This window comes from Heteronotia binoei, chromosome 2 (assembly GCF_032191835.1).
Source record: "Heteronotia binoei isolate CCM8104 ecotype False Entrance Well chromosome 2, APGP_CSIRO_Hbin_v1, whole genome shotgun sequence".
NCBI lineage: Eukaryota > Metazoa > Chordata > Lepidosauria > Squamata > Gekkonidae > Heteronotia > Heteronotia binoei.
The window spans coordinates 108,441,010-108,468,434 of NC_083224.1; the positions used below are offsets into that span (position 1 = coordinate 108,441,010).

The window sequence follows — 27,425 nt, forward strand, 5'->3', positions numbered from 1 at the left end:
AAGCTCTTGGAGAATAGGCTGTATCAGGGAGGTGTGGCCTATTATGCAAAAGAGCTCCTATTAGAAAGTGAGCCCCAAGTAGGGGAGTATGTTTATCTACAAGCTTCACAGGATGGAATTCAAAATTATACCAAAACTGTACGATGTCATTAATATAAATATTAAATAAAAGGGGCGCCAAAATATATCCTAGCTTTACTCCTCTATCTGTTCTAATTGTCTGTTAGATAACCTTTTGGATTATATCATATCCTAATAGAAGTGTTTTTATGCAGTACTCTCAGTAAATGCAATAAGCACCTATCTATTGTGGCAGATTTCAGCTTATCCCGTAAGATAGTTCTTGAGATAAAGTCAAACGTAGATTTAAAATCTATAAAAGCTGTGTACAAAGAAATTAGGGAATTTGAGGAGTACTTTGAGATTAAATGGTCCAGTATAACACATTGATCTAAGCATGACCATCCCTGTCTAAAACCTGCTTGCTCCTTCCTGTTCCATCCAGTCTTTTAACTTCTGCTGTGTTTGGAATAGAGCTTATTTATTATATTCAAGAGACTAAGTGGTCTGCAGTTAGCAAGATCCTCCCTGATTCTTTTCTTATAAAAGCAAATTATAGCCACCCCCCAGTCCTTGGGTATTTTACCTGTCCTTGGGTATTTTACCTTGAGTATCTATTGTTGTAAATAGAGAAGTAAGAATTAGAACCCACCAATCAAGGTTTCTCTTGATCAGGTCTGCCAGTATAGGATCAAACCTGGGGCTTTATTAGATCTCAAAGTCTGTATAAGGTTCTTAATTGCACAATGCTAGATGAGGAGCCAGGAAGGTAAGTCTTCTATATCCAACTCTTCCATAAGATCCTCATCCTGACCTCAATAGATGAACTCAAAGTAGTTTTCCCAAATTTCAAGAAGAATTATATTGCTGCACACAAAGGGGGAATTAATAGAACAATTCGTAACCATTCGCCAGAATAAACTGGGATTTTTATCTTGAATTGCTAGACTAATTTGTTCCCATGCAAGGGCTATGGCTTCTTTCTTTTTCTGACATATCAAGGCTTTGTATTGATTTTTTTAAGTTTTTCATCTCCGTAAAACTATCTATATCATCATCACACCTATATTTAACATACATATTACTCAGTACATTTTTCATCTTTCTACATTCTTTATCAAAGTAAGACTTCAATTTTTTTCTATATGAACTATTTTGTTTAAGACACTGCTTACCTAAAATGTTTTGTACTTCCTTTATAATTTGAGCATAGGCATCCAAATGCCCACCATCATTAATCTCATTTTGCAACATTTAACAAACCATCAAGGTCACCCAAACTCAAAAAGTCTGCCATTACTTTTTCCCTTCTTTCATTCCAGGCTGCCCTATAATATTCACTTCCTTCAGCGCTATCTTCCAAATATAACTCTCAAATACAGAATACAGACAAATCTCAATATAATAGGTAAATGGTTACTGTCCAAATAAGTAGAAACTTCAAATATTTCAACCAGCCTTAGCATATTTCCTGAGACAATAATATAGTCAATAACACTCCTCCTCCCACCAGAGCATTAAGTAAACTCTGCTGCATAATCTGTAGGATAAGAACCATACAAAATGTGACAATTAATTCTATTCACTAATTGTAAAAAGCTATACCCTGCAGAATTAAACATTTGATCTTTTGAAAGTTTCACAAGAAGGGGAGAGAACATATGCTCTTCTGGAGGAAAGATATTGTATCTTTTAATTGTTGTTCAGTCACACAGTCAAGTCTGACTCTTTGCGACCCCATGGACAAAGTCACACCCGGCCCCTCCTGTCTTCCACCATCCTCTGAAGTCCTCTCAAATTCATGTTAGTTACATCAATAACTCTGTCCAGCCATCTCATCTTTTGTCATCCCCTTCTTCTTTTCCCTTCTATCTTTCCCAGCATCAGGATCTTCTCCAGTGAGTGCATCTTTCCCAGCATCAGGATCTTCTCACTTCTCATTTGGTGGCCAAAATATTTCAGCTTCAGCATCTGACCTTCCAAGGAACAGTCAAGGTTGATTTCCCTTAGGACTAACTGATTTGATCTTCTTGCAGTCCAAGGGACTCTCAAGAGTCTTCTCCGGCACCACAATATGATTTGTATATTTGCCTGAACTGGTTCATGGTTTGTTTGGTTTTGAAGGTGTAAAACTCACTGTGCTCGTCATAGAATCACAGAGTTGGAAGAGGCCACACAGGCCATCTAGTCCAACCCCCTGCTCAATGCAGGATCAGCCTAGACTAGCATCTCTGGCAAGTGAGGGAGAGTTCACCACCTTCCTAGGTAGCTGATTCCACTGTTGAACAACTGTTGCTATAAAAAGGGTTTTCCTAATATCCAGCTGGTACCTTCCCACCTTTAATTTAAACCCATTATTGCAAGTAGTCTCCTCTGCTGCCAACAGGAACAGCTCCCAGCTCTCCTCTAAATGACAGCCCTTCAAACACTTCAAGAGAGCAATCATGTCCCCCACTCAACCTCTTCCTCTCCAAACTAAACATTCCCATGTCCCTCAGCTTTCCTCATAAGGCTTGGTCTCCAGGCCCCTGATCGCCCTTGTCATTTTCCTTTGCACCCACTCCATTCTGTCCACATCCCTTTTGAAGTGAGGCCTCCAGAACTGCACACAATACTCCACAGTTGGAGTACTCTTGATGAATCTTCAGATGTTTCTCTATGCCACATCAATAATCAGAATAATTAATATAGTTTCAATGAAGAATAAACATGTTATACCAAAATGATCCAGACCAGCATAGGTATATATTTTTCTGTTTTGATTTCACAATTATATATTCTGCACCAATAGAAATAAAAGTTTCCAACTAACAGTGGTGCTTGCATTAATTGCAGTGAAATGAAAGGCATTTAAGCATGTGCACATATGGATCTGACCACAGATATTAGAAAATTATTATGCACATATATAATTACTTTATAATGTTATAAATGCAGACTGAACACGATTTTATGACCTGTTTAAAGGATATCAAAGAGATTTTAAAACACTATATTCTTCTATGATATAATACAAACTAATTACCAACCAATAAACCACATTATATATTAGATGCAACATTTTGTAACGTTTATTATACTCAGAATGGAGTGTCTGATATTGCACAACCCTGAATATGGTTGAGATCTGATTACATTCTTGTAAGACTTGTTTTAACGGAAATTTGAGAGATTTAAGAAAAAGATTACAGGAAGCTGTATTATAAAAACAGACCTCAAAAGTCAAAGTTAATACTGAACCCATTCTCTTTCATGTACACAACTATGAAAACAAATATCCTGTGAACTCTAGATACACACAGTCTCTCTCACACTATCTCAATGCTTGAGGAGACAGGTTCTCATTTATCTTGTGACTGTGTAATTTGATCTTTGTTGACTAAGGCACAACCAAAAATGTAACTTGATTGCTTATGTAGCACCAGAAAAGTCCAATAACACTTTTTTTCTTTCAACATTGATAGGATATTCCTGATATACGCTATTACCTCAACAGAAATATAAATACAAGTGTTAAAGCTTCTGTTTTTATCTTTAACTACATGACTTTCTATTAACCAAAATGTCACTTTGGTTATTTGAAATATTCTGGGATAAAATACTTCACAAAGTATTGACCTCAACATGTCAAAAATTAATGATTCTCTATCAGAAATTAATAACCAAACAAAATATTATGATCTCACCTTTGATGCCCAAGCTAGCCAAATTCAGGCTTTATTTCCTCAAATTCCAGGCATATTATAATTAGGGGTGTGCATTCAGTATATACCAAGCCAAATAAATACTCGAAAAATACCTTATCAGTATTTTTCAGATGAATACAGATTATACAATCCGGTTTTGCTACTGAAGTAGCCACATCTGAATAAAAACCAATATTGTTTAGCTTTCATTTGGGCACAAAACAAACTACAAACCACAATTTGTGCATGAATTGGACCAAATCATAGCCTAAATCATCTTTTTTCCTTGGTGGTTTGTTTGGTTCATTTTTGTGGTTTATTTTCCTAGAAAGCCTGGTGCTGATTCAATCAATCACTAGGCAATGCTGGGGCGGGGGGGGGACTTGTGGTATCCCTAGAAACACCCATGGCAGTTGTCCACAGCTTGACTGATAGCTCTGGGGGGCATTCTGCTCTATGGGACGAGACACCCTGACTCCGCTGCTTTCATTTTTCAGCACAAAGAGAGAAGAGTTAGTTTTCCTGAAAGCTGAGCTTTCCTGGGGACATTGGCTTTGGGGGTGCTTTAACTTGGACATTCCAAATCCAATTAGCCAAACTTGGAGGGCAGGTGGAAGAGAGCCTGCTGAAGACTCACAGTGAGTTTTACACCTTCAAAACCAAATGAACCATGAACCAGTTCAGGCAAATATACAAATCATAAAGTGAAACAAACCTCTGGTTTGAGCAATCAAATGAACCACAAACCAACATGAACCACCGTTTTCATGTTCCATGTTCATCCTTAGGTGCAGCTAGAAAGCATTTTGAGAGACCACAGTCTCTTTAAGTGTCTTCTGAGTTCACTCACAGAGTCACACCATTGTGGCATGACTCAGCAAGTGAACATGGAGGGCATTTAAATTTCTGAACTCACAAAGTCATGCTGCCACCACAGTGTAACACAGCAAGTGAAGTCAGATGCTCCCCATAGGGTATAAGGTTTCCTACATATTTACCTGAATCTCAATACAATACAGATACTGCGATTCGAGATATTTCAGAATACCAATATCTCTTCGGGTCCAATAGACCCAAATCAGAAAAATACAGAATTTTTTTACCAAATACCTCTAATTATAATATGAATTATGTTAATTAATTTAAATCTGGCTGACGTAGGATGCTGATATGGTAAATGAGATAACTTCTTGTCAAAACAGACAGAGCAGAGATGTTCATTTAAGCAAATTACTGCCTCCAAATGTTTTTCATTTGTTTTATTTAATTAGCTAAATCAAAAAGTCTAAGGGTGAGTTCATAGTGACCTTCTTATGAGCTAAGCAACAAAGTTTAATTCTGTGTGTAAGCTTTCATGTGCATGCACACTTCATCACATACACAGCTGTATCTGATGAAGAGTGCGTGCACATGAAAGCTTATACCCAGAATTAAACTTTGTTAGTTATAAAAGTGTCACTGAACTCAAACTTTGTTCTATTACCTCAGACAAACAAATCTATTCTTATGAGCTGTGCTTGTTGCTCCAGGATTTAGTTTCTCCTGTTCACACAACAATATTTTCTGAGTCCTGGGTTTATTCTCATAATGTGTAGCTCCTCGGGAACCAAATACGAAGGAAAGCACTGAACTGTCACTGTTCATGTGAAACGTATTGTAATTAGTCACCTGGCTCTTGTACTCCTAAAATGAGCAAATCAATTGCGAGCTGTGATTTCCAAGAGGCTACTGTACAGGAACAAAACTGCTTTGCCAAATACTAAATCTGAGATTAACTTTACCAGGGAATATCAAGGCAATCCAAACAAGACTCTGCCTTGCATGTAAACCAAGAGCTTAACAACATAGCTTTACCCTGGCAATCATGTTTATGTCATTCTCAGCATACCCTACCCAGGCTGAAACAACTAGGAGTAGTGACAGTGCACAAAGAAAACACCACAGAAAGTAACAAAAACTACATTAGCAGATGAGTTGCTCAGAGCCCATTTTTCAAAAGCATTACTGGAGCTTTCTGTACCAAGATGGTATTCTATCTGTGTTCCATATGAAAAAGTAGTAATTTGGACACTTTATTGTGTTTGCATAAAAAGCCTAAAAAATGAATCGCAAATACTCTCAGAGGGAGTAAAAAATGAACTTATATTATGCTTGTGTGAATGATGAAAGCAAACAGGATGATGATAGTCAACAGGATGTGGAAATAAGTATTGAATCACAAGAAGATGCTGAGAACATATCCTAAATCCTTAAGAAAGAGGTACAGCACAGAGACAACAATCAGCAGAACAGTCTTTTCTCTCCTTGGTACCAACATACTGAAAAATCAAAGCCAGAATGATTTAGAAGGAGATCAGCTCACATCTCCCAGAAAGCTGACAAACAGGTCCAAGATAAGAAAGGAATAACAGAAAGACTGACAACCACAGCTTGAGGCCTTCAGGGCCAGTGCACAAATGCTTCAGCAAAAGAAAACTCATGTAGTTCAATAGAAGGAAATAAATTACTGTGCAAAATATTTGAGCATAACAATGTTATACATAACTTAAATCACAGAATGATAAACTAATTATTAGCTCTCAAGCATTCTTCTCGAGCGTAAACATATGACAACTTTTTTCCAAATGGTACTTACTTGAGATTCTTTCACATTTTCAACAGTGAAGTTAAACCAGACTCGAAAACGAGGGTTACATGTGTCTGGCCTGATGAACAGGTCATATTCAAATTCAGTAATATGGTCCACACGTCCAAGGTTGCCTAAAAATATTTAAAATAGAGCTGAACATTATTAATTTAAAAATACTACATAGATTCAGCAGGGAGATATTTTATCAAAAGACTGGATAAAGTTATATGGGAAATCATAAGTTAGGTCAAATTGAACAGCTATGGAAGATTTTTTTAAACAAAATAGTACATATAAGACACTTTAAAAATCTGGGTATTTACTATGTGTGAACGAGAACCCCCTATTTTATATACGGACATCGTGATCACTGGTTTGGTTGCCAGGGTGCCTGGAGTATCAACTCACACACATCTGCGCTAAGACTTGGGTTTTGGCCCGCCATTTCTTCACAGACTTATGTGTATACTAAAGGCTTCATCTTTACAGCAGCGTTCTCTGTGTTTGAATGGGTGCAAGCCAGAAGTTAAAGTATCTCCCAGCCTCTCTGTATGTGCCTAATCTCGGCTATTGCAGTGGAAGAAGTCGTGCTGCCATGAGCTATCCAGTCAAGCGGTTTTCAGCCCTTTTCGATGGAAGCCATTTCCAAGGCTAACACCACCAGCAACCATCTTCCTGCACTTCCAGACTCCATGAGGGAGAAACGGGAGCCACATGTATCCAGTGACTACTTCAGACATCTGCATAAGGCCATTATGCTTATCTTAGGTGTGCAGTGGTTTAGAATGTAAAATGGTACAATGACAGAATAGTAAAATTAACAAATTGAGCAAACCTTTGATCTGAGTAGCATGAGCTCAGTTTGTTAATTTTACTGCATACTGCTGTTTTGTTGCTTTCACATGCTCATGCTACTCAGATTAAAGGTTTGCTCAATTTGTTAATTTTACTATTCTGTCATTGCACCATTTTACATTCTAAACCACTGCCTACCAGATAATTTTACTTCCCCCTTGAGAAAATTCAGTCCAAATTCTTGAGAGCCACTTTTCACTTTCCAACCTGCGTTTCCAATGCAGTACTACGCTTGGAAACTGGCTTGCTAAGGATAGAGGCTAGGGTGAGCCTACTTTCAATCACCACTTGGCTTAATCTCAGCCATTGCCCCACGAATATCACATCGTTGATTTTAAAGGACAGTTATTGTTCCTCTTGGGTTAGAGCCATCCATCAGAAATTGTCTACGCTTGGCTTTTCACCTGAATCCCTCCAGATAATGGCCCTGGATCAAGCCAGGGCCATAGTCAAACAGAGACTACAAGACATTGAGAGACAGAATGATATTGCCAAGGTCCCACATTATCTAGCTCCCCCTCAAAGGAGATATATGTTAGCTCTAGCCCCCAATCTCTCAACTCTAACAATACCATCCCACAGAAGGGCCTTTTCTATGGCCCGTTGTAATATCTTTCCTTCAGCAGTCGTTGAGGGCCACTTTAGAAAGGTGCCTATGGCTGAGCAGGTTTGTCCTTGTGGTGCAGATAAAGTTGAAACGATTGACCATGTTTTGTTTGGGTGTGGCCTATACCCTGACATACGAGCCAGGTACATTTATTCTTTGTTGGAGGGATGTCTCGGGTTTTCTGATTTCAAAATCAGAAATACGCTGTTATCAGATTTTAACCCCCAATTCACAATTAATTGTGCCAAATTTATGGCGGCAGCTAGGAGAATTCGGAAGGATTATGTAAAGAAGGCGTCTTGAACTGACTGTTTTTTGAATATTTCCAAGCTTGTATTTTATCTTTTCTTAAATGCCTGAGTACTCTGTATACCATCACAAATGTTACTGAAACTGATATAAATACAGAGACCATGCATAAAGTTGCCAAATTTTGTTCCCATGCAATCAAATTGCATTTTATGGTTCTTACAAGTTAATGTCGAGGTAACAGATTGTAATTTTAACCAGTGTATTCTAGTTAATATTTTTTCTGGAGCTGTATAATTTTTAACTTTTTATTATATGTACTATATTTATTAAGCTAGAAGATGTTTGACCACTACTGTATTATTTGTCTTATTTCATTATTCATACTAATGTCCAATATTTTATTTTCACATTTATTTTTTAAATATCTTATGTTTCACCTATTTAGGTCCATCTTGATTTTTAGAATTTTTATGTGGTTGTTGTTGGCCTGCATTGTGCTGTGTATTTGGTCATGGACCGTAATAAAGCAAACTGAACTGAACAGATAATTTTACTTCACTGTCATTGGTTCTTAAATCTGTACCATGTTGCATTCTGGGCCACTGCCTACCAGCTATGTATGGCTCTGCTCAACTATGTATGGCTTTGCTCACTGTGCTGGATTCCTCGTCTGATAAGTGTGCTTAAGAGCACATGAAAGCTTACGTTCTAAATAAAAATTGGTTGGTCTTAAAGGTGCAACTTGACACCTGCTTTGATCAACTGCTTCAGACCAACATGGCTGCCCACTTGGATCTATTTTATGATACACTTAGCCTGGCCCCACAAAGTCCAATTTATGTCAGATCTGGCAATTGTTACAAATGAAATAAGGTTCCATAAAAAAAGCCCACAGGAAAAAAGCCCATAGGAAAACCCGATGGTCATAAATGCTCTCAGGAAAAAAGCCCACATGGGAAAATGCCCATATGGCAATAAGACCACATGGAAAAATATCATTTAAAGCACCATAGATATTTAGAATTGCAGATAACCACTCATCTCCATTTATGAGAATGAACAAGTATTACCTACATTCTATGTTGTTATTTCAGGATTAAAACATGCAACAATCTGTGCTGTGATTTTACCAAGTATAATTAAATAATGATTTTGCTATGTTATTAGTATATAAATTCATTACTATACAAAAGTGGTCTGTATGAAAAGCGCTTTAATGTAAAGGTTTGGAAGGGAAAATACAGGAAATAAAAGTGTCCATTTTGTTACCAATGAACTTTATTAAGAAGGAAAAACAATAGCAACAGAAATTAAACTATATAGAAATATTTTTAAATAAAATTAAATACTTTATATTTATAAATGTACAATTTGTCAACCTTTTTAATGTTGGTATGAAGTAATTTTTAAAGTACTGTCTAGTATTCACAGCTTTTGAACAAGTATGTGGCTTAAAAATTTTCAAATAATTCATTTTACTTATTTTGTTATTAAAAGTTAAAACCATAAGATAACATTAAAATAAGTCAATTTCCTAGCTGAATTTCACTTTACTTGTATTTTAACAAATACACTGAGGTACACCAAGTGACCACAACAAAAGACTACTTAACCCTAATAGTAACAATTATTTAAGCAACAACAATAGCATTATTTAAGAACATTAACAATAATAATTCAGATATAATTCTTCATTGCCTTAGCCAGTCTCCTTAAGGAATTCAGTTTATTTTTCACCTGCTCATATTGCTGCACAGAAGTGGCAACCATATCATGTAGTGCCTCATATGTCTTCTTTTTCACCTCCAGGTAACCTGCCTGTGCATTAGGCAGTGTTAGATTGTGGCACACATCACTGCTGTGAGGGAATAGACCTGGGAAACTGAGAGCAGCAGGAAAATGCATTGGTGTGTGCTCTCTTCTCTTGCAAGGGAAGCTGGGCTCAAAGGACCCCACTCAGCCTCTCTAACCTTCAACATGAAAGCAGCCAGGCGGGCATCAATGCAGCTTCTTTGATCCCAGCTTCCCCTGCAAGGGAAGCTGGGGTTGGAGGAGAACACGCCCCACCCAGCTTCTCTCACCTTGAAAGTGAATGCAGACAGACGGGGCATCAGCACAGCTCACCAACAGCTCTCAATCAGCCTTCTTGGATCTACCCAAGAAGGCTGAACGGGGCTGCAGGCGAGCTGTGCCTGCACAGTGCTCTAAGACTGCTCTAAGAAGGGCAGTCTCGGAGTGCCTCCAAGAGCACATATGTGGCTTCCCACAGCCCTCACTCAGCCTTCTCAGGTCTGCCTGAGAAGGATGAGCTGGGGCTGCAGGTGAGCTGCACCTGCTCAGTTCACTCTCGAAGCCAGGGTAGCCTTGGAATACCTCCAAGAATGCACTGTGCAAGTGCAGCTTGCCCAGATCTCACCCAGTCCTCCCCCTGCCACACTGCTGCACCTTCCCTCCTCGCGGATAGGGGTGCAGTGGTGAGGCAGGCACGGGGGGGGGGGGGGAGGCGGTGGCAAAGGGCAGGTGCCAGCCTGGGGCACCAAAGGCCCTAGCACTGGGCCTGGTGGCAAGCCAGGTCCCTCTGCAGTCTATCAAATATATTAATAACATAGCAAAATTATTATTTAATTTTACTGGATGAAATCACAAAACAAATTATTGAATGTGAATATGACGTATTTTAATCCTAAAATAACATTTTATAGGTAATACTTGTTCATTCTCATTAATAGAGATGAATGGTTATTCAAAATTATAAATATCTATTGTGCTTTAAATGCTATTTTTCCATGTGGCCTTTTTTCTGCATGGGCTTTTTTCCCATGTGGCCTTTTTTCCTGTGAGCATTTTTCCTGTGGGTTTTTCTCCTGTGGGCTTTATTCATGGAATCACTGCTGACTCATGTTCAGTGTATGATCCACTAAGACAAGTAGAACCTTTTTGCACATACTACTGCAAAGACAAGTCTCCCTCAACCGATAATTATGCATTTGATTTTCCTACCCAAAGCCAGAACTTTACATTAATCCCCATTAAAGTCCATTTAAGCCCATTTTTCCAGCCTGTCAAGATCAGAGAATCATACAATCCTAGAGTTGGTAGTTACCCGCATGGCCATCTAGTACAAACCCCTACACAATACAGGGAATTCACAAATACCACCCCCTAAATTCACAGGATCTTCATTGCTGCCAGATGGACATCTAGCCTCTGTTTAAAAACCTCCAAGGAAGGAGAGCCCACCACCTCCTGAGGACGCCTGTTCCACTTAGGAACCACTCTAACAGTGAGGAAGTTCTTCCTAATGTTGAGCCGGAATCTCTTTTGATTTAATTTCAATTTGTTGGTTCTGGTCCTTCCTTCTGGGGCAACAGAAAACAATTCAGCACCAACCTCTATATGACAGACTTTCAAGTACTTGAAGACAGTGGTCATATCAAATCTCAGCCACCTCCTCGCCAGGCTAAACATGCCCAGTTCCTTCAACCTTTCTTCATAGGACTTGGTCTCCAGACCCTTCACTATCTTTCTCAACTTCCTTTGGATCCATTCCAGCTTGTCTATATCCTTCTTAAAATGTGGTGCCCCAAACTGAACACAATACTCCAGGTGAGGTCTAACCAGAGCAGAGTAAAGTGATACCATCTGTTCATGTGATCTGGACATTATACTTCTATCAACAAACTTAGAACTATGCTGGGTAATATCCCATAGTCAGAAATACTTAGGAAGAAGGGGGTTCAAGAGGGGTGGGAATTGCTTGAAAGCAAAATACTGAAAGCGCAATCACAGACAATTCCTATGAGAAGAAAAAATGGAAGAAGCCATTATGGCTCCATAAGCAGCTCTCTAAAGACTTGAGAAATAAAAAAGACTCGTTGAAATTGGAAGGAGGGCCTTATAACCAAGGAAGAATATAAGCAAATCATCAGTGCTTGTAGAGAAAAAGTTAGGAAAGATAAAGCTCAGTATGAACTTAGGCTGGCCAAAGATGCTAAAAATACAAAAAAAAAAAAAAAGGGGTTCTTTTCTTATGTTCAGAGTAAGAAAAAGAGCAAAGACATGGTGGGCCCATTGCGAGAGAAGGAAAGTGAAATTGTAACAGGTAATGAAGAGAGGCCAGAACTGCTCAATTCCTACTTTTCCTCAGTCTTCTCTTCTGAGGGAAACAGTGCTCAACATGGCAAAAACAGAACATATAAGGAGGGTATGAAGTTCCAACCTAGGATCAGCATAGGGGTAGTACATAAACACCTAGTTTCTTTAAATGAAACTAAGTCCTCAGGGCCAGATAAACTGCATCCAAGGGTTCTAAAAGAGCTTGTGGATGTAATTTCTGAGCCTCGGCTGTTATTTTTGAGAATTTTTGGAGAACAGGAGAGGTGCTGGAAGACTGGAGTAGGCAAATGTTGGCACCACCTTCAAGAAGGGGGGAAAGGAGGGTCCGGGTAACTACCAACCCATCAGCTCGATGTCTATACATGGAATTTTTTTAGAATAAATCATCAAAAATAAGTCCTTGACAAGATAGGATGGCTGTGATTACTAAGAGCCAGCATGGGTTTCTCAAGAACAAGTCATGTCAGACTAACCTGATCTTTTTTTTTTTGAGAAAGTTATTACCTTGCTGGATCAGGGGAATGCTGTAGACTGTCACGTGCTGGGGCTGGGTCAGGCGAAGTCCAGGGGCAGTCCAAGGTCTGTAGCTGGGGAGCAACGAGGGTCCAATACGCCAAAACCGAATCACAGTCCAGGTATCGCAAGTCAAAGGTCCAGGAGCTGAAGTCGGGGGGGGGGGGTCCAGAAGCCAAAGTCAGAAGCCGAAGTGGATGCTAAAACATCAGGTAAGTGACTAGTTGCTTCCACAAAGCCTTCTCCCAAAGCCCACAGCTATATAGCCCTCTGCTGGCTGTTGCCCATTTGGATTAATTGCTGACTCAGAGGGCAGCCAGGATCCTGCTGGGACTCAAGCATCCTCACTCCTAGAGGAGCCAGGATCCTTTTAAAACTCAGGGCTTAGGGAGCGTCTTGCTCGTGAGCGTGCCACCTTCCTCCGGTCCCTGAGATCCTGAAGCAGGAGGTCACGTACACGAGCCACCCGAGAGGGCGAGGCCGGGGGGCTTAGATCTTCTCCAGTAGGTGGCAGGGGCACAAGTGCAGGTGGCAGGGGTACAGTTTCTTCTGCAGGCTCAGCTTCTTCTGCAGGGTCCCCGGCACCCATGACACTATCCCCCCCAGGGCCCCCCTCCGTCGAAGGGCCTGGGAGGTCGGGGTGGTCGTTGTGGAACTGCTGTACCAAGTCCGGTGCATGAAGATTGTCCACCGGCTCCCAAGACCAGTCTTCTGGGCCCTATCCCTCCCAGTCCACCAGGTACTGGAGGCCTCCACGATGGTACCGGGAATCCAGGATCTGGCGCACCTCATATTCGTCTTCGTCATTCACCAGCACCAGTGGCGGCAGCAGTGGGGAAGGAGGCCGAGTTGGGTCAGGGGGTGAAGCCGGAATGAGGAGGGAGCGATGAAACACAGGGTGAATGCGGAGGTGGGGTGGTAACTGGAGCCTGAAGGCGACGGGGTTTATTTGTTCCATAATGGGGTAGGGTCCAATGAACCGCGCATCCAGCTTGTGAGACTGACCAGGCCTGCGCAGGTAGTGGGTTGAGAGCCATACCTGATCCCCCGGCTGCATTGGAGGGCCTTCTTGCCTCTTCCGGTCCACAGCCCGTTTGTATGCTTCCTTGGCCGTTGTAGCTGCTCTTGGAGCAGGTCTTGGCTGGCGCGGAGTTCTTGTAGGTAGGCTTCGACGGCGGGGACCTTCGTGGGTGGCAGGATGGCCGGGAAGAACCGAGGGTGGTACCCGCAGGTTGCAGCAAACGGGGTCATTTGGGTGGAAGAATGGACTGCGTTGTTGTATGCAAACTCCGCTAGGGGCAACAGAGTGGTCCAGTTATCCTGCTGGTAACAGGTGTAACAGCGGAGATATTGCTCTAGTGTGGCATTGGTGCGCTCTGTCTCACCATCTGTCTGTGGGTGGTAGGCTGAGGACAGGTGCACTCGGGTACCCAGGCTGGAATGGAGGGCTTGCCAGAACCGAGAGGAGAACTGGGGACTCCGGTCTTAGATCAGGTGGGCTGGGAGTCCGTGCAGCCGAAAGATGTGTTGCAGGTAGAGTTGGGCTGTCTCCTGAGCTGTGGGAAGTTTCGGGCACGGAATGAAGTGGGCCATCTTCGTAAATAGGTCGACGACCACCAAGATACAGGTCTGACCCTTGGATCGTGGAAGTTCTATATGATAAATGTAAAGATATGCATTTAGGAAGGAAAAATCCAATGCATGGCTTTAGGATGGGGGAGACTTGTCTTAGCAGTAGTATGTGTGAAAACCATCTTAGTGGACTATATGGTGAACATGAGTCAACAGTGTGATGTTGTGGCTAAAAAGGCAAATGCAATTTTGGGCTGAATCAACAGAAGTATAGTGTCCAGATCATGTGAAGTGATGGTATTGCTTTGCTCTGCTCTAGTAAGACCTCACCTGGAGTATTGTGTTCAGTTTTGGGCACCACATTTTTTTTAGAAAGATATAGACAAGCTGGAACGGGTCCAGAGGAGGGCAACAAAGATGGTGAGGGGTCTGGAGACCAAGCCCTATGAAGAAAGATTGAAGGAGTTGGGCATGTTTAGTATGGAGAGGAGGTGGCTGAGAGGTGATATGATCACCATCTTCAAGTATCTGAAGGGCTGTCATCTAGAGGATGGTGTGGAATTGTTTTCTGTGGCCCCAGAAGGCAGGAGCAGAACCAATGAGTTGAAATTAAATCATATCACACTGCTGACTCATGTTCAGTGTACGGTCCACTAAGACCCCTGGACATACATACTACTTTTTTGGACATACATACTACTGCCAATGCAACTCTCCTCCATCCCATAATGATACATTTGATTTTTCCTACCTAAATGCAGAACTTTACATTTATCCCTGTTAAAATTCATTTATTTGGCTTTAGTCCAGTTTTCCAGCCTGTCAAGATCAACCTGTATACTGTTTCTTGTCTTTTACTATATTTTTCAACCTCTCCCAATTTAGTATCATCTGCAAATTTAATAAGCATTCCCTCTATTCCTTCATCCAGATCATTTATAAAGATGTTGAACAAAACAGGTCCCAAGACAGATCCTTGAGGCACTCCACTTGTCACTCCTCTCCAAGAGGATGAGGAACCATTCACAAGCACTCTTTGGATGCGATCTGTCAGCCAGTTACAGATCCACCTAATGGTAACAGGATCAAAACCACATTTTACTAACTTGTCAACAAGGATAGGATGTGGAACCTTATCCAAAGCCTTACTGAAATCAAGATAAACTATGTTTACAGCCTTCCCCTGATCCAACAAGGTAATAACTTTCTCAAAAAAAAACAGATAAGGTTAGACTGACATGACTTGTTCTTGAGAAACCCATGCTGGCTCTAAGTAATCACAGCCAACCTTTCTAAATCTTCCAGGACTGACTGACTGATGATTTATTCTAAAAACTTTTCCAGGTATAAACGTCAAGCTGACAGGTTGGTAGTTACCCATATCCACCTATTTCCCCTTCTTGAAGATGGGGACAACATTTGCTCACCTCCAATCTTCCGGCACCTCACCTTGTATCATCTTGTATCATGGCTCTGTCTTTTACCCTATTTGCTACCCCTCCCAATTTAGTATCATCTGCAAATAAGCATTAACAAAACACATGCCATTCCTCTCCAAGAGGATGAGGAACCATTCACAAGTACTATTTGAGTGCAATCTGTCAAACAGTTACAGATCCACCTAACACTAATAGGATACAAACCACATTTTAGCAACCTGTGCACAAGAATAGTATGTGGAACCTTATCAAAAGCTTTCCTGAAATCAAGATAAACTATGTTGACTGCATTCCCCTGATCCAGCAAGGCAGTAACTTTTTTTATATAAAAAAGGTTAGTCTGACATGACTTGTTCTTGAGAAACCCATGCTGGCTCTTAGTAGTCACAGCCATCCTTTCTAAATGTTCCAAGACTGACTGTTTATTTGTTCTAAACATTTTCCAGGGATAGACATCAAGCTGATGGGTCGGTAGTTACCCAGATCCTTTTTTCCCTTCTTGAAGATGGGGACATTTGTCCACCTCCAATCTTCCAGCACCTCACCTATTCTCCAAAATTTTTCAAAAATAATGGACAGAGAAATTACATCCAGAAATTACCCTTGGATGCAGTTCATCAGGCCACAAGAATTTAATCTCATTGAAAGAAACTATGTGTTTATGTACTACTTCGTGCCGATCCTAGGCTGCAACTCCCTCCCCTCATAATATGTTCTGTTTTTGCCATGTTGAATACCTTTTCCATCAGAAGAAAAGCCTGAGGAAAAGTAGGAATTTAGTAGTTCTGTCCGTTACAATTTCACTTTCCTGTGTCTTCAATGGGTCTATCATGTCCATGCTTTTTCTTACTTTGAACATAAGAAAATAACTCTTTTTTGTTGTTCTTAGCATCTCTTACTAGCTTAAACCCATAGTGAGCTTTAGTTTTCCTAACCTTCTCTCTACAAGCACTGTTTATTTGTTTATATTTACTCTTTATTATAGGGCCCTCCTTCCATTTCCTAAACAAATCTCTCCCCATCCCACCACCCCCCAAAAAAACCTCTTCAGAAAGCTGTTTATGGAGCCACCCTTGGCTTCTTTAGGCTCCTCCTGTTTTTTCGTCTCACAGGAAATGTTTGCGATTGTGCCTTCAGTATTTCCCTTTTAAGAAATGCTCATGCCTCTTGAACTGCATTCTTCTTATCATTATTATTTCTTACTCCTTTTATTTTTACCCTGAGACTTCAACTAAACTTTTATGCTCAGATTCACATATTTCCTCACATAAAATGTGACTCCTCCAACTATCCTTATTTGTCTTTCCCTTTTTAATAAGTTGTACCCATCAATCCTAATATTACAATTGTGAGTGCCATCCCACTAAATTTCAGTACTGTCTATTAGGTCATAGCCCCTTTCCTGTATTAGGATTTCCAGTTCCTCCTGCTTGTTTCCTACACTATTGTGCATTAGTGCAGAGACATCGGAATCCATGTTTTATACACCCTGAGATTTTCATCTCAGTACTTACCTACGAATTAATGCTACCTAGTATATGTACCACTCCCTGCAAAATTGTACCATCCATATCTCCCATTATTTGCATTGAACTAGACTTTGAATTTTTGTCATGCTACCCCCTATGATTTAGACTAAAGCCCTCCTTATCAAGTTTGTGAGGCTCTTACCAAGCATCTTTCTTTCTACCATTCTGAGATGCAAACAATCTCTCAATAGAAGAGCTTCATCTTGAAAGCGTAGGCCATGGTCCAAAATTCCAAACCTTTCCTGATGACACCATCGAAGTAGCCAGTCACTTATTTCCAGTATTCTTCTTTCCATTCCTAGTGTGTTCCCACATGGATCAGCACGAAAGGATAATAATCCATGGGCTTGAATCTTCCTACCCTTTCAGTCATGTCCTGGATGTACACACCCAGTAGACACAACAGCTCTCGAGACAAGTCTGGTCGGAACACTTTAGCCACTACCCCTCTCAGTAGGGAATCCCCAATTACCAACACATGCCTCTTCCTATATTGGGGAGCAGAAGTTCAAGTCCTCTCATCCATGAGGGCCTGAGAAATTTCCTTCAAGTTTCATGGAGGCTGGGGAACTAGCCCTTGTTCTAGTGGTCTAGATTCAATAACTATGGGAAGATCCTAAAACTGATTGTTAGTAACAGAGGCTCAGAATGTCTCCTGATTGTCCTGCTTCTGTGGGTTCCCTTTTCCCATGCACCTTCCTCCTGTACTTGGTGCTCTTCCATTCACTGAGGTACCTTTTCCTCCACCTCCTGTTGCCCTTTCAAGAGTCCTTTTTGTTCTGTCCATGAAATCTTCATCTTCCATTATAAACTAGAGTGTGGACAAGTGTGCCTCAAGTCCCTCTATCTCCTCCTCCAGTAAGGCTACCAACTTACACTTGCTGCAAGTGTAATTGCTATTACCACCAGGTATGAATATGAACATGGACTTTGCACATCAGAATACAAATATGCCACACACTTTGCATGTCACTGCTTCTGCTCCTTCACCATCCATGCTGCCCCAACCCATTTCAAATTTAAAATTCAATCCAAATTAGTTCAGTTTATCTCATACTTCCCTGGTAATTCCACTGCCAAACTGCCTCTCAAGACTACTTGTGAAGAGGTACTCACCTTCCTACAGGGCCCCCATGTCAAACCCCCAGGCTATGAGCTGTTGAGCTCTTTCCTTCAGCTCATGCCAAAGGCTCATACCTCCGGTGAGGAGGAGCCTTACACAATAGAAGCCTTGCTCAGCAGAGGATAGGGCCAGCAGTCAAGCAATTACACCCAGGCAATAAAATTACAGTCAGACAACAGAGTCAAAAGAAACCACACTTACTCAGGCATCACTCTCTAACAGGCTATACATACCCACACACCCTGAAACACTATCCTCCCACACAGTAATCTCAACTAAATCTCAACAATAAACAAAATAAATCTCAACAAGCCAAATAAAATCTCAACAAGCCAAATAAAAAACACTCACCCCTCCAAACAGCTCTATAGCCTGCTGCTTCTCAATTGAGTTAGGTCTGGTGCAGAGACACTGGGGGAGGGGGGGGGGGTTGACATCAGTGATGTCACTTTAAAAAAAAAAATCTCCTGCTGCCTCTCAGAGTGGTGGCAGGCAGAGAACTGGGAGACCTCTTAACATAGCAGGAGGCCTGGCAGCCCTATAGAACAAACATAATTAACTGTTAAATTGAAATAACTTAATTTTTAATTTTAGAGAAATATTGGAGAGGAAGATGAGAACAAACCAGGGGTGTTGAACTCATTTGTTACAAAGGCCTGATCTGACATAAATGGGACTTCATGAGGCCAGACCATAAGTATCATAGAATGTAATGCCAGGTAGTGGAGATGTAAACTTTATAAATGATACAGAGAAACACAATTAAGATATTACTTTTACTTGAAATACAAACATACTTAAAATTCTTGTGATGCTTTGTTTAAAATGGAAAAGTGGGGAATAGTGGGATCTGGCAATGCAATTTTAAAAATAAAAACATCAAGAAATAGCACAAGGATCACAGCAGAAACTAAAAATATAAACCAAAAATATAAAATGCTCTGGGCTTAAGAAAACATGAAATGGATGGGCATTGCAAGCTTGTCCCCTTGCTCCCAGGTCTACGCAAATTGGCAATAGCTCTTCAGTGTAATATCTCCCTTTGGCTGTGGGTTCCCAGGTTAGAGAATTCACTAGGCACCAGTTCTAAGGTCCATTCAGCAGATACATGCTGGCTCAAAGCATCAACCCTTTGTTTGCAAGGTCACACAACTCCAGCAAGGAACAGCTTCTAACTGACCATATAAATACTGAAAAGTGAAACTGAGCTCCACTCCATTAAAATACATTGCAGCACAGACAAAGCTGCAAGGAAAATATGGAATCAATTTTCTATTAAGATCTCTGTGCCCAGAAAGACTACTCCCAGAGGCACAGAGACCTTAATGGAAATTTCATTCCACATTTTCTTGGCAGTTTTGCAAGAAACATTTTCTTGGCAATTGCTTCCTGCTTCATCTTACAAAGATAAAGATGAAGGAGCTGGGAACTTCGGCAGCCTTGGAGCTTCAAAGGGTGAGGACAGGAGGGGGGACAAGGAGAAAAGAGCCCCTTCAGCTTGATTAAAGCCCTGGATTGGCCAGTTCTGGCCCGCAGGGCAAACATTTGACACTCTTGGAATAAACCATATTTATCCATATTTTAAAAGGCTCTTTTCCAAAACATCTTCTACTTCTATAAAGTAGCTGTTAATAAATGCAAATAATGGAAGCTATATTCATCATTTGTCAACAGCTGGTAGTTACTATAGAATAATGTAAGTTTCCTATACAAAATGATTCAATGTCTTCCAAATATAAGCAATTCATACATACATACATACATATTTATATCACTATGAAATGCTTACATGCATGTGTGTCTGTGTGTGAGAATGAACCTGGCAAAAATAATACTACAGTTTAAGTTTAAATAGAGTGTGCATTAAACTTTTCATAAAATATTAAAACATAATTTCCACATCAATAAGATTGCATTACAGAAAGAAAGAAATCCTGTTCAAGTAAATACTAGCTGGAGTTTCTAAGCATGTCAACAATTACCCCAGAAACGCAAGAAAACACAAACATATCAAGCAATCCTAAAATCTTCTTAAACCACACATTGTGCTTTTCTACAGAGAATTTTAAGACGAAAAATAAACCTTGAGGGTCTTAAACAAGCCTCAGGCAATATAAAAGGAAAGGTCAAACACAATGCTAAAAAGGACTGTTATCTTCAGAACAATTTATCAGCCAGCTTGCAGCCCTACTTATTTACAGTTATTGGTCCCAGAGGAAGTGCACCTCAACATAGGCCACTATTACGATGTTATGAGTTTGCCAGAAATGGTAACGGAAACTAATTTGTAACACTGTTCTGTTCCTTGTACATGAAGTTTCACAGACACTTTTTTGTGTGTGTCCAGCAATGAATAACTTACTTCAAGCCTTCCTAACAAGCAGAGAAAACAGGAGTGCATTCAAGAAGAATGACTTGCAAGCATAAAATATCAGTAATTATTTCTCTCTGCTGTCCATAACATTATTCATGATGACAATCAATTTCCCTGTGGTAGCTATACAGAATACAGATTTTAGGGGATGAATCTGCACAACCAAATTAACACAACTTGAAAGAAAATAGGTTGCACCTGTCACAGATTAATAACAAAAGGTCAGATGCCCTCTCTTACACCAAGAACACTTGAATATTATGTGGTTATGTAGAATTCCAGTTTCATCTAAATAAAGAAAACCAAACACTATAGTGAATAGACAAGGGGAAAAGAATTAAACCCTAGCTTGAAGCTATTAGAGTAATGTATTCTACAAAATACAAATGGATATAAGTAGTGAAGGCAATATTGGACAGTTCCTCTCCCCTCAAAAGTCCTTCAGAAAATACCCCTTTGTTTTTTTCAGTCCATTACCAGGCCCTGAAATGCTATTTTTCATCCTCATAGTAGAAATCTAGACAAGTAAGCAATAAAGAAATCATTAATACGCTGGCAACTGCATTTCAATCTATACAAAATCCTTCCCTCTGCCAGCTAACATTTGGTGCCCCAATCAACATCACTACAAACTACAAAAAACTGGAGAGTGTTCAATCAAAATTTTAAAGAACAGTTCTCCAGGTACCCAAAGGTATTCCGAATGCATTAATTATAATAGAAACTGGCATGATTACAGTAGAAGCGATGCTTTGGATTTTGGCCATCCAGTTCTGGTTGAAATTTATGTTTTTTCCTAAGGGCTTGATCAGTTTAATTCTGCAAGATACCTTGGTACCAAGATGGATTAGGGCCATAGAGGACAGAATTCAGTATTATGACCTTTCCAAACAATATCTCAGTTCTCTCACTTATGATAATGCTAGGGAGATAGTGAAACAGAGAATATTGGACATTGTCAAACAAAACGACCTCAATAGCACAACCAAATGGCGAGCTCTGACAGAACCAATCAACAGGGTGACCCTGATGTCCTACCTATACCACTTAACAAACTATGAATACAGGAGAACATTTACTCTTATGAGGTAGGACCAGCGGCGTCACTGGGGCGGGGCCGAGGGGGCCATCGGCTCTCCCCCAGAGCATTCTCATTGGCCCCCCTCTCCGCCTTGCGCAAGTGTTGACGGCCTCCTCTAGTTGCTGCCCGCCCGGAGCCCGCGCCTGGAGCAGTGAGTCACCCATGGAGTCGGAGGAGAGGGGGATGGCGCTGGGACATGGCTGAGTCAAGGCCTGACGCATGGTGGTTGGCTGGCGGGCGGCTCCTCCCGGGTGCTGGCGGGCCTGTGAAGGGAAGGGGGCTTCGTGGCGTCTACCGACCGGGGCACATCCTCCCGCTCTGCCCCAGGCGCGGGCTCCGGGCGGGCAGCAACTAGAGGCGGCCATCGACGCTTGCGCAAGGCAGAGAGGGCGCAGCTCCCTCCAAAACACAGGCGGGGAGGGAGAGGGGCTTCCTGCCTTACCACGCTTTTGCGCAGCCAGCAGGGCGCACTTGGCCCCAGGGTGCAACCCACCCTAGTGACGCCTCTGGGTAGGACGTTCTCCCTTCAGTGGTGGTGGAGGAGAGATACAAAAAGGAGGAGAGATACAAAAAATCCAGGCTAAACAGCCCCAGCTCCTTCAACCTTTCCTCATAGGACTTGGTCTCCAGACCCCTCCCCATCTTCGTCACCCTCCTCTGGACCCCTTCCAGCTTGTCTACATCCTTCTTAAAATGTGGTGCCCAAAACTAGAACCAATCAACAGGGTGGCCCTGATGCCCTACCTATGCCGCTTAACAAATAATGAATCTAGGAGAACGTTTACTCTATTGAGGTGGGATGTTCTCCCTTCAGTGGTGGTGGAGGGGAGATACTAAAAAGTGCCGTTCTGAGAACGATTATGTCCCTGCTGCTGCAATGATGGTATCGAATCTCTAGTCCATGACATATTTGACTGTGAGGCTTATAATGATCATCGAGAAGTACTTCCATTTTCCATGGCCATACCTTTTACCAGAAGCCAAAAATTGCAACTCCTTAAGAATCTTAGCGATGGGAACCCTGAGGTTACATACAAATTAGCAAAATTTGGCTGGCTTCCCACAAGAATAAGGAAAACTCTAATGATTCAGTCAGGAAATTGCTAAACACCTTTGTCAATCTGTTGGCTGTAACTACCATGTTTTGTTACATTTGTAGTTTCATAACAGTATTTTATGCCTCTTATGTATGTTATTTTATGAACAATCAGTTTTAATTTTGTATGATTTTACTGCTTTAAATGCTGGCTTAGGCAGTGAATAAATAATTTATTTATTAGGGAAAGAAACAAAGAGGTCTAGACAGGGTTTTTAGTTTATCCTTGTTTTAACACTAATTTTACATCTTCAGTGTCAGTGTCTTAAAGTCTGTATTCGTATTTTATGTATATTTTAGGTGGTATCATATTTTATTGTATAATAATTGTTGTATATTTATATCACCTTTTATTGGTTATGAATTGGACTTTTATGAATTGCTTGCTAGTCTATGACCATTATAAATAAATAACTTAAAAAAATACAAAATCCTTAAATTAAAAACATCCTGGGAAAAAGGCTGCAGAATGGCACACTTATGCACATTTTTACAGCACATGAAACCAGGCATCAAAATAACTAAACAAAAACTATATTTTCAAATACACTTTTAAGATATATTGAACTTAAATACTTTCATTACTTTGTCCTTGATTAAGTATGTCAGATAAGTATGCACACTATTCAATCAACTGAATACCCCAGGGACAATAAAGTAACTAAACTTACGATGTGAGATAATTTTACAAGATGTATTCCATGAAAAAGTGGGATTTTATTGACCAAGATCACAAAAATACTGCATTCCTTAGTTGTTCTACATGGAGACCATTTTAAGAATAGAGGTTTATGCATTTCCATGTGTATTGTTTTGTTAGTATAAAGAAATTATAAAATACACTTTTCCAGACAATACAGGGAAAGACAAGTAACTCAAAACTATATGGTTGGACCACAGATTTCCATTGGCATAGAGGGGTGAATTTTGCTGATTTCCCTGTCATTATAGACCAAAATGCCCTTAAAATGCTGTTCTTGTGATGAAGAAAGGGGCATCCCAGGAGTAGTTTAGAATGGGTTGAAAGGCAAGAATCAGTAAAAAAAAACAAAAAAACCCGCACCCCTACAGGGTTGTCAACCTCTAGGTGGTGACTGGAGATCCCCTGGGATTACAACAGATCTCCAGGTGACAAAGATCAGTCTCTCTCTCTCTCTCGGCTTGACTTCGCGAACGAAGATTTAAGAAGGGTGCAGTAGTCCACGTCTGCTGCAGGCTCGCTGGTGGCTGACAAGACCAATGCGGGACAGGCAGATCCGGCCACAGTGGCTGCAGGGAAAAGTCTGATTTGGGGTTGGTGCTGTAGCAGTGCGATTCTTCCTCAATCTCCTTTTGTCCTCAAGATCAGCTATGCGTGCGTTCTCAAAGGAAGAGACAGCCTGGTGGATGGTGTGCCTCCATGCTTTGCGATCTGAGGCTAGGTCAGACCACTGGTGATGGTTGATGCGACAGGTGCCAAGGGATTTCTTCAAGGAGTCCTTGTACCTCTTCTTTGGTGCCCCTCTATTTCGATGGCCGGTGGAAAGTTCGCCATACAGAGCAATCTTGGGAAGGCGGTGGTTTTCCATCCTAGAAATATGCCCTGCCCAGCGCAGCTGCGTCTTCAACAGCAGTGCTTCGATGCTTGTAACCTCCGCCCTCTTGAGGACTTCAGTGTTGGTCACAATGTCACTCCAGTGGATGTTGAGGATGGTGCGAAGGCAGCGCTGATGAAAGCGCTCAAGGAGTCGCAGGTGATCAGTACAACTGGAGAAAATGCCCACTTCGGGAGGTTCCTTGCCAAGCTTGATTGATTAAAGAATATTAATCTAATCAAGCTCTTACTGGCAGGAGGTCAGTTATTAAGTGGAATCTGAATCAGTAGTAGAGTGAAGTTGGAGTCCACTAGCACCTTTAGCACCAACAAAGTTGGTCAGACGATGAAATGGGGTACAGTGAGCAGTGCTATATATAGCTGGTGGGCAGTGGTTCAGCATGCAAAATAGTACCAAGTTAGAATCCAATGGCAAAATCGTTAAATTAACAAACTGAAAGAATAACAAGTTTGGTCTAGATAGCATCAGTTGAGTGGGAAAACAGCAAAGACAATAAACATGTTAGAACAGGAAAATGATTGTGAGAGTCCACCATCACAAGGCAATAAATGTAGAGTCTGTTAATTGCTCTATTTCTGCTCAAGCATGAGTTAGTTGCAACCAATATCCCTGTTCAGTCCTGGGGAAGTGTTTCATAATAATTTGTAATTCAGCAGTTTCCCTTTCCATTCTGTTCTTGAAGTTTCTTTGCAGTAAAACAGCTACTTTGAGGTCACCCACTGAATGTCCTGGAAGGCTGAAGTGTCCTCCCACAGGTTTCTCAGTTTTGTAATTCCTGATGTTAGATTGTGTCATCCAGGGGCTAGGTAATTCCTGGAGATTTGGAGGTGGAGCCTGGGGAGGGAGGGGACCTCAACAGGATACAATGCCATAGAGTCCACTCTCCAAAGCTGCTATTTTCACCAAGGGAACTAATCTCTGTAGTCTGAAGATCAGCTGTAGTTCCAAAGGATCTCCAAACCCCACCCTGAGACTGGCAACCCTGTCTTAGCACAGAGAAAAAGCAATTTTAGAATGGATTATATACAGTTTTTTTTTTTTAATTCTTGTGGTACCTTCACTAGTTATTTCTGTATTTCTACAGCTCTTGGTTTCAGATTCCTACAATTACACTTTATTTCTTGTTCAGCAAGTACTTCATAACATTGATGGGGGGGAAATCCCGATTAGGCATTTTATTTATTGCAGTTTACCTTAGGATACCATATTGAGTACCTTCATAATAGATCACAATTTCTGCATATTTAATTGCTAAATTCTAGTTCAGTAGAACCATAGTGTAAGCCAAAATACCCTCAAAAGAGGTTGGGCTATTGATAGGTTGGCACCTTTGGCTTGATAAGGATCTAGAATGTATGTATACAGGATTCCAGCTCCAAAAATTATTGCTTAAATTTACCAAGTACACTAATTAAGAGCAAAACTTTATTACAGAAAAATGTAGAACACACACATATACAAGGTCATGGATTTATACAACACACATACAGTCCTAATAAAACAGAGAGAAAAATATAGAGGCAACAATAGGGATGTACAAACAGGGTGATAATTACCAATCGCAGTCTCCAAGAAAGGCTCCAATGGTGAAAAATGAGGACTAGGGGGAGGGGACCCTCAACTGATCAGGAATTGGGGGTGGATCTAAACAGCGGGAATGGGGTACTGCTAGATGCACATGTGTAAAAAGTTGGGTAAGAGGTTATAAGGCTTCCCCTGAGCCCTTAGGGGATGGGAGGTACAGGGGTGAATGACAGGTGGTCAGCTGGTGCATGACCTCAGAAAAAGGGAAGGCTCCACAGTGACCATAAAGGCTGGACTTGTGCGGTAGCCAATGGCTAGCTTGAAGGGGCACCTGGTTGGATGCCCGTTCCTGGCCAATGAGAGGACTTGGCCCTGGGTATCTGATTGGGCCTCCAGGTAACAATGGGCCAAGGGGGAGGCTGCAGGATGACCATTAAGGGAAAGAATGGGGGGAAACTCCTGGGGTGAGGGTGATTGAAAGCTGTTAAACATATCTAAAAGGTGACAATGGATGTCCAAATTGCTACCTAAAGTGACACCCGATCTACACAAAGATACTTGGCTCTAGGTGAAGACATTACTCCTCTGCTGGCACCGTCCTTTGTTTTGGGTTCCGTAGGACAAATGTTTAGGCAGTCTGACAAGGTCCCCTCCTGGGGTGAGCTTGATTGCCTTATGCACAGGTGACATCTGTTGAGTCCGTGAGCCTCCCGCTTCGCTGTTATGGAGTCTGGCACTGCGGAGATAGTTGCTGGTGCTATTAGCCTTTGCCTAGAGATTCTGTGGTCAAGGCTGAAAACCGTTTGCTTGGACAGCTCCTGTGGCGTAACTTCTTCCGCTGCACCGGCTGAGACGGTGATCGCACGGAGCAACTGAAAACCCATCTTTTCCTCCTGGTTAGCACTCTTCCCAAGACACTGAGTGCTGCTGCAATGTTATGACTGTTAGTACTCACATAAGTCTTTTACATTTTGGTAGACAAAACCCATGTCCTGGCAGATGTGTGTGAGTCTCCAGGCACCCTGGCAACCAAGCGGGTGACTATGATGTTCTGGAATTAGGGGTATTTCTCTCACAATAAAGACCAACAAGATTTTCCAAGTATATGATTTAGTCAAAGCTCCCTTCATCTCTAAAGTGCTAATGTGCTTGAATCTAACTGTTCTACTGCAGACCAACACAGCTGACATCTGAAACTACATATTTTATTGTAACGCTTTCCTACAGTGTGTTTTTCCTCATTAGGTAATTTCAGTTATTTATTCAGATGAAATACTATTTGGTTAAAGAAAGTGATCCTCCCTTCTCAACACCATTCCACACCCAAAGTGATAATTTTAAATAGGTGACATTTTGAAAAATACAAAGATGTTT

At 41.2% G+C, this 27,425-nt stretch overlaps 1 protein-coding gene across 1 annotated transcript in view; it reads right to left on the reverse strand.

Moving 5' to 3' along the window:
- The window catches only part of AGBL4 (AGBL carboxypeptidase 4), an 801,122-nt gene that overhangs the window by 695,308 nt on the left and 78,389 nt on the right, over window positions 1-27,425 (reverse strand). Inside the window, exon 3 of the mRNA XM_060233017.1 lies at window positions 6,382-6,506. Within this exon, the coding sequence (XP_060089000.1) occupies window positions 6,382-6,506 (125 nt within the window). The remainder of the gene's footprint in view (window positions 1-6,381; window positions 6,507-27,425) is intronic.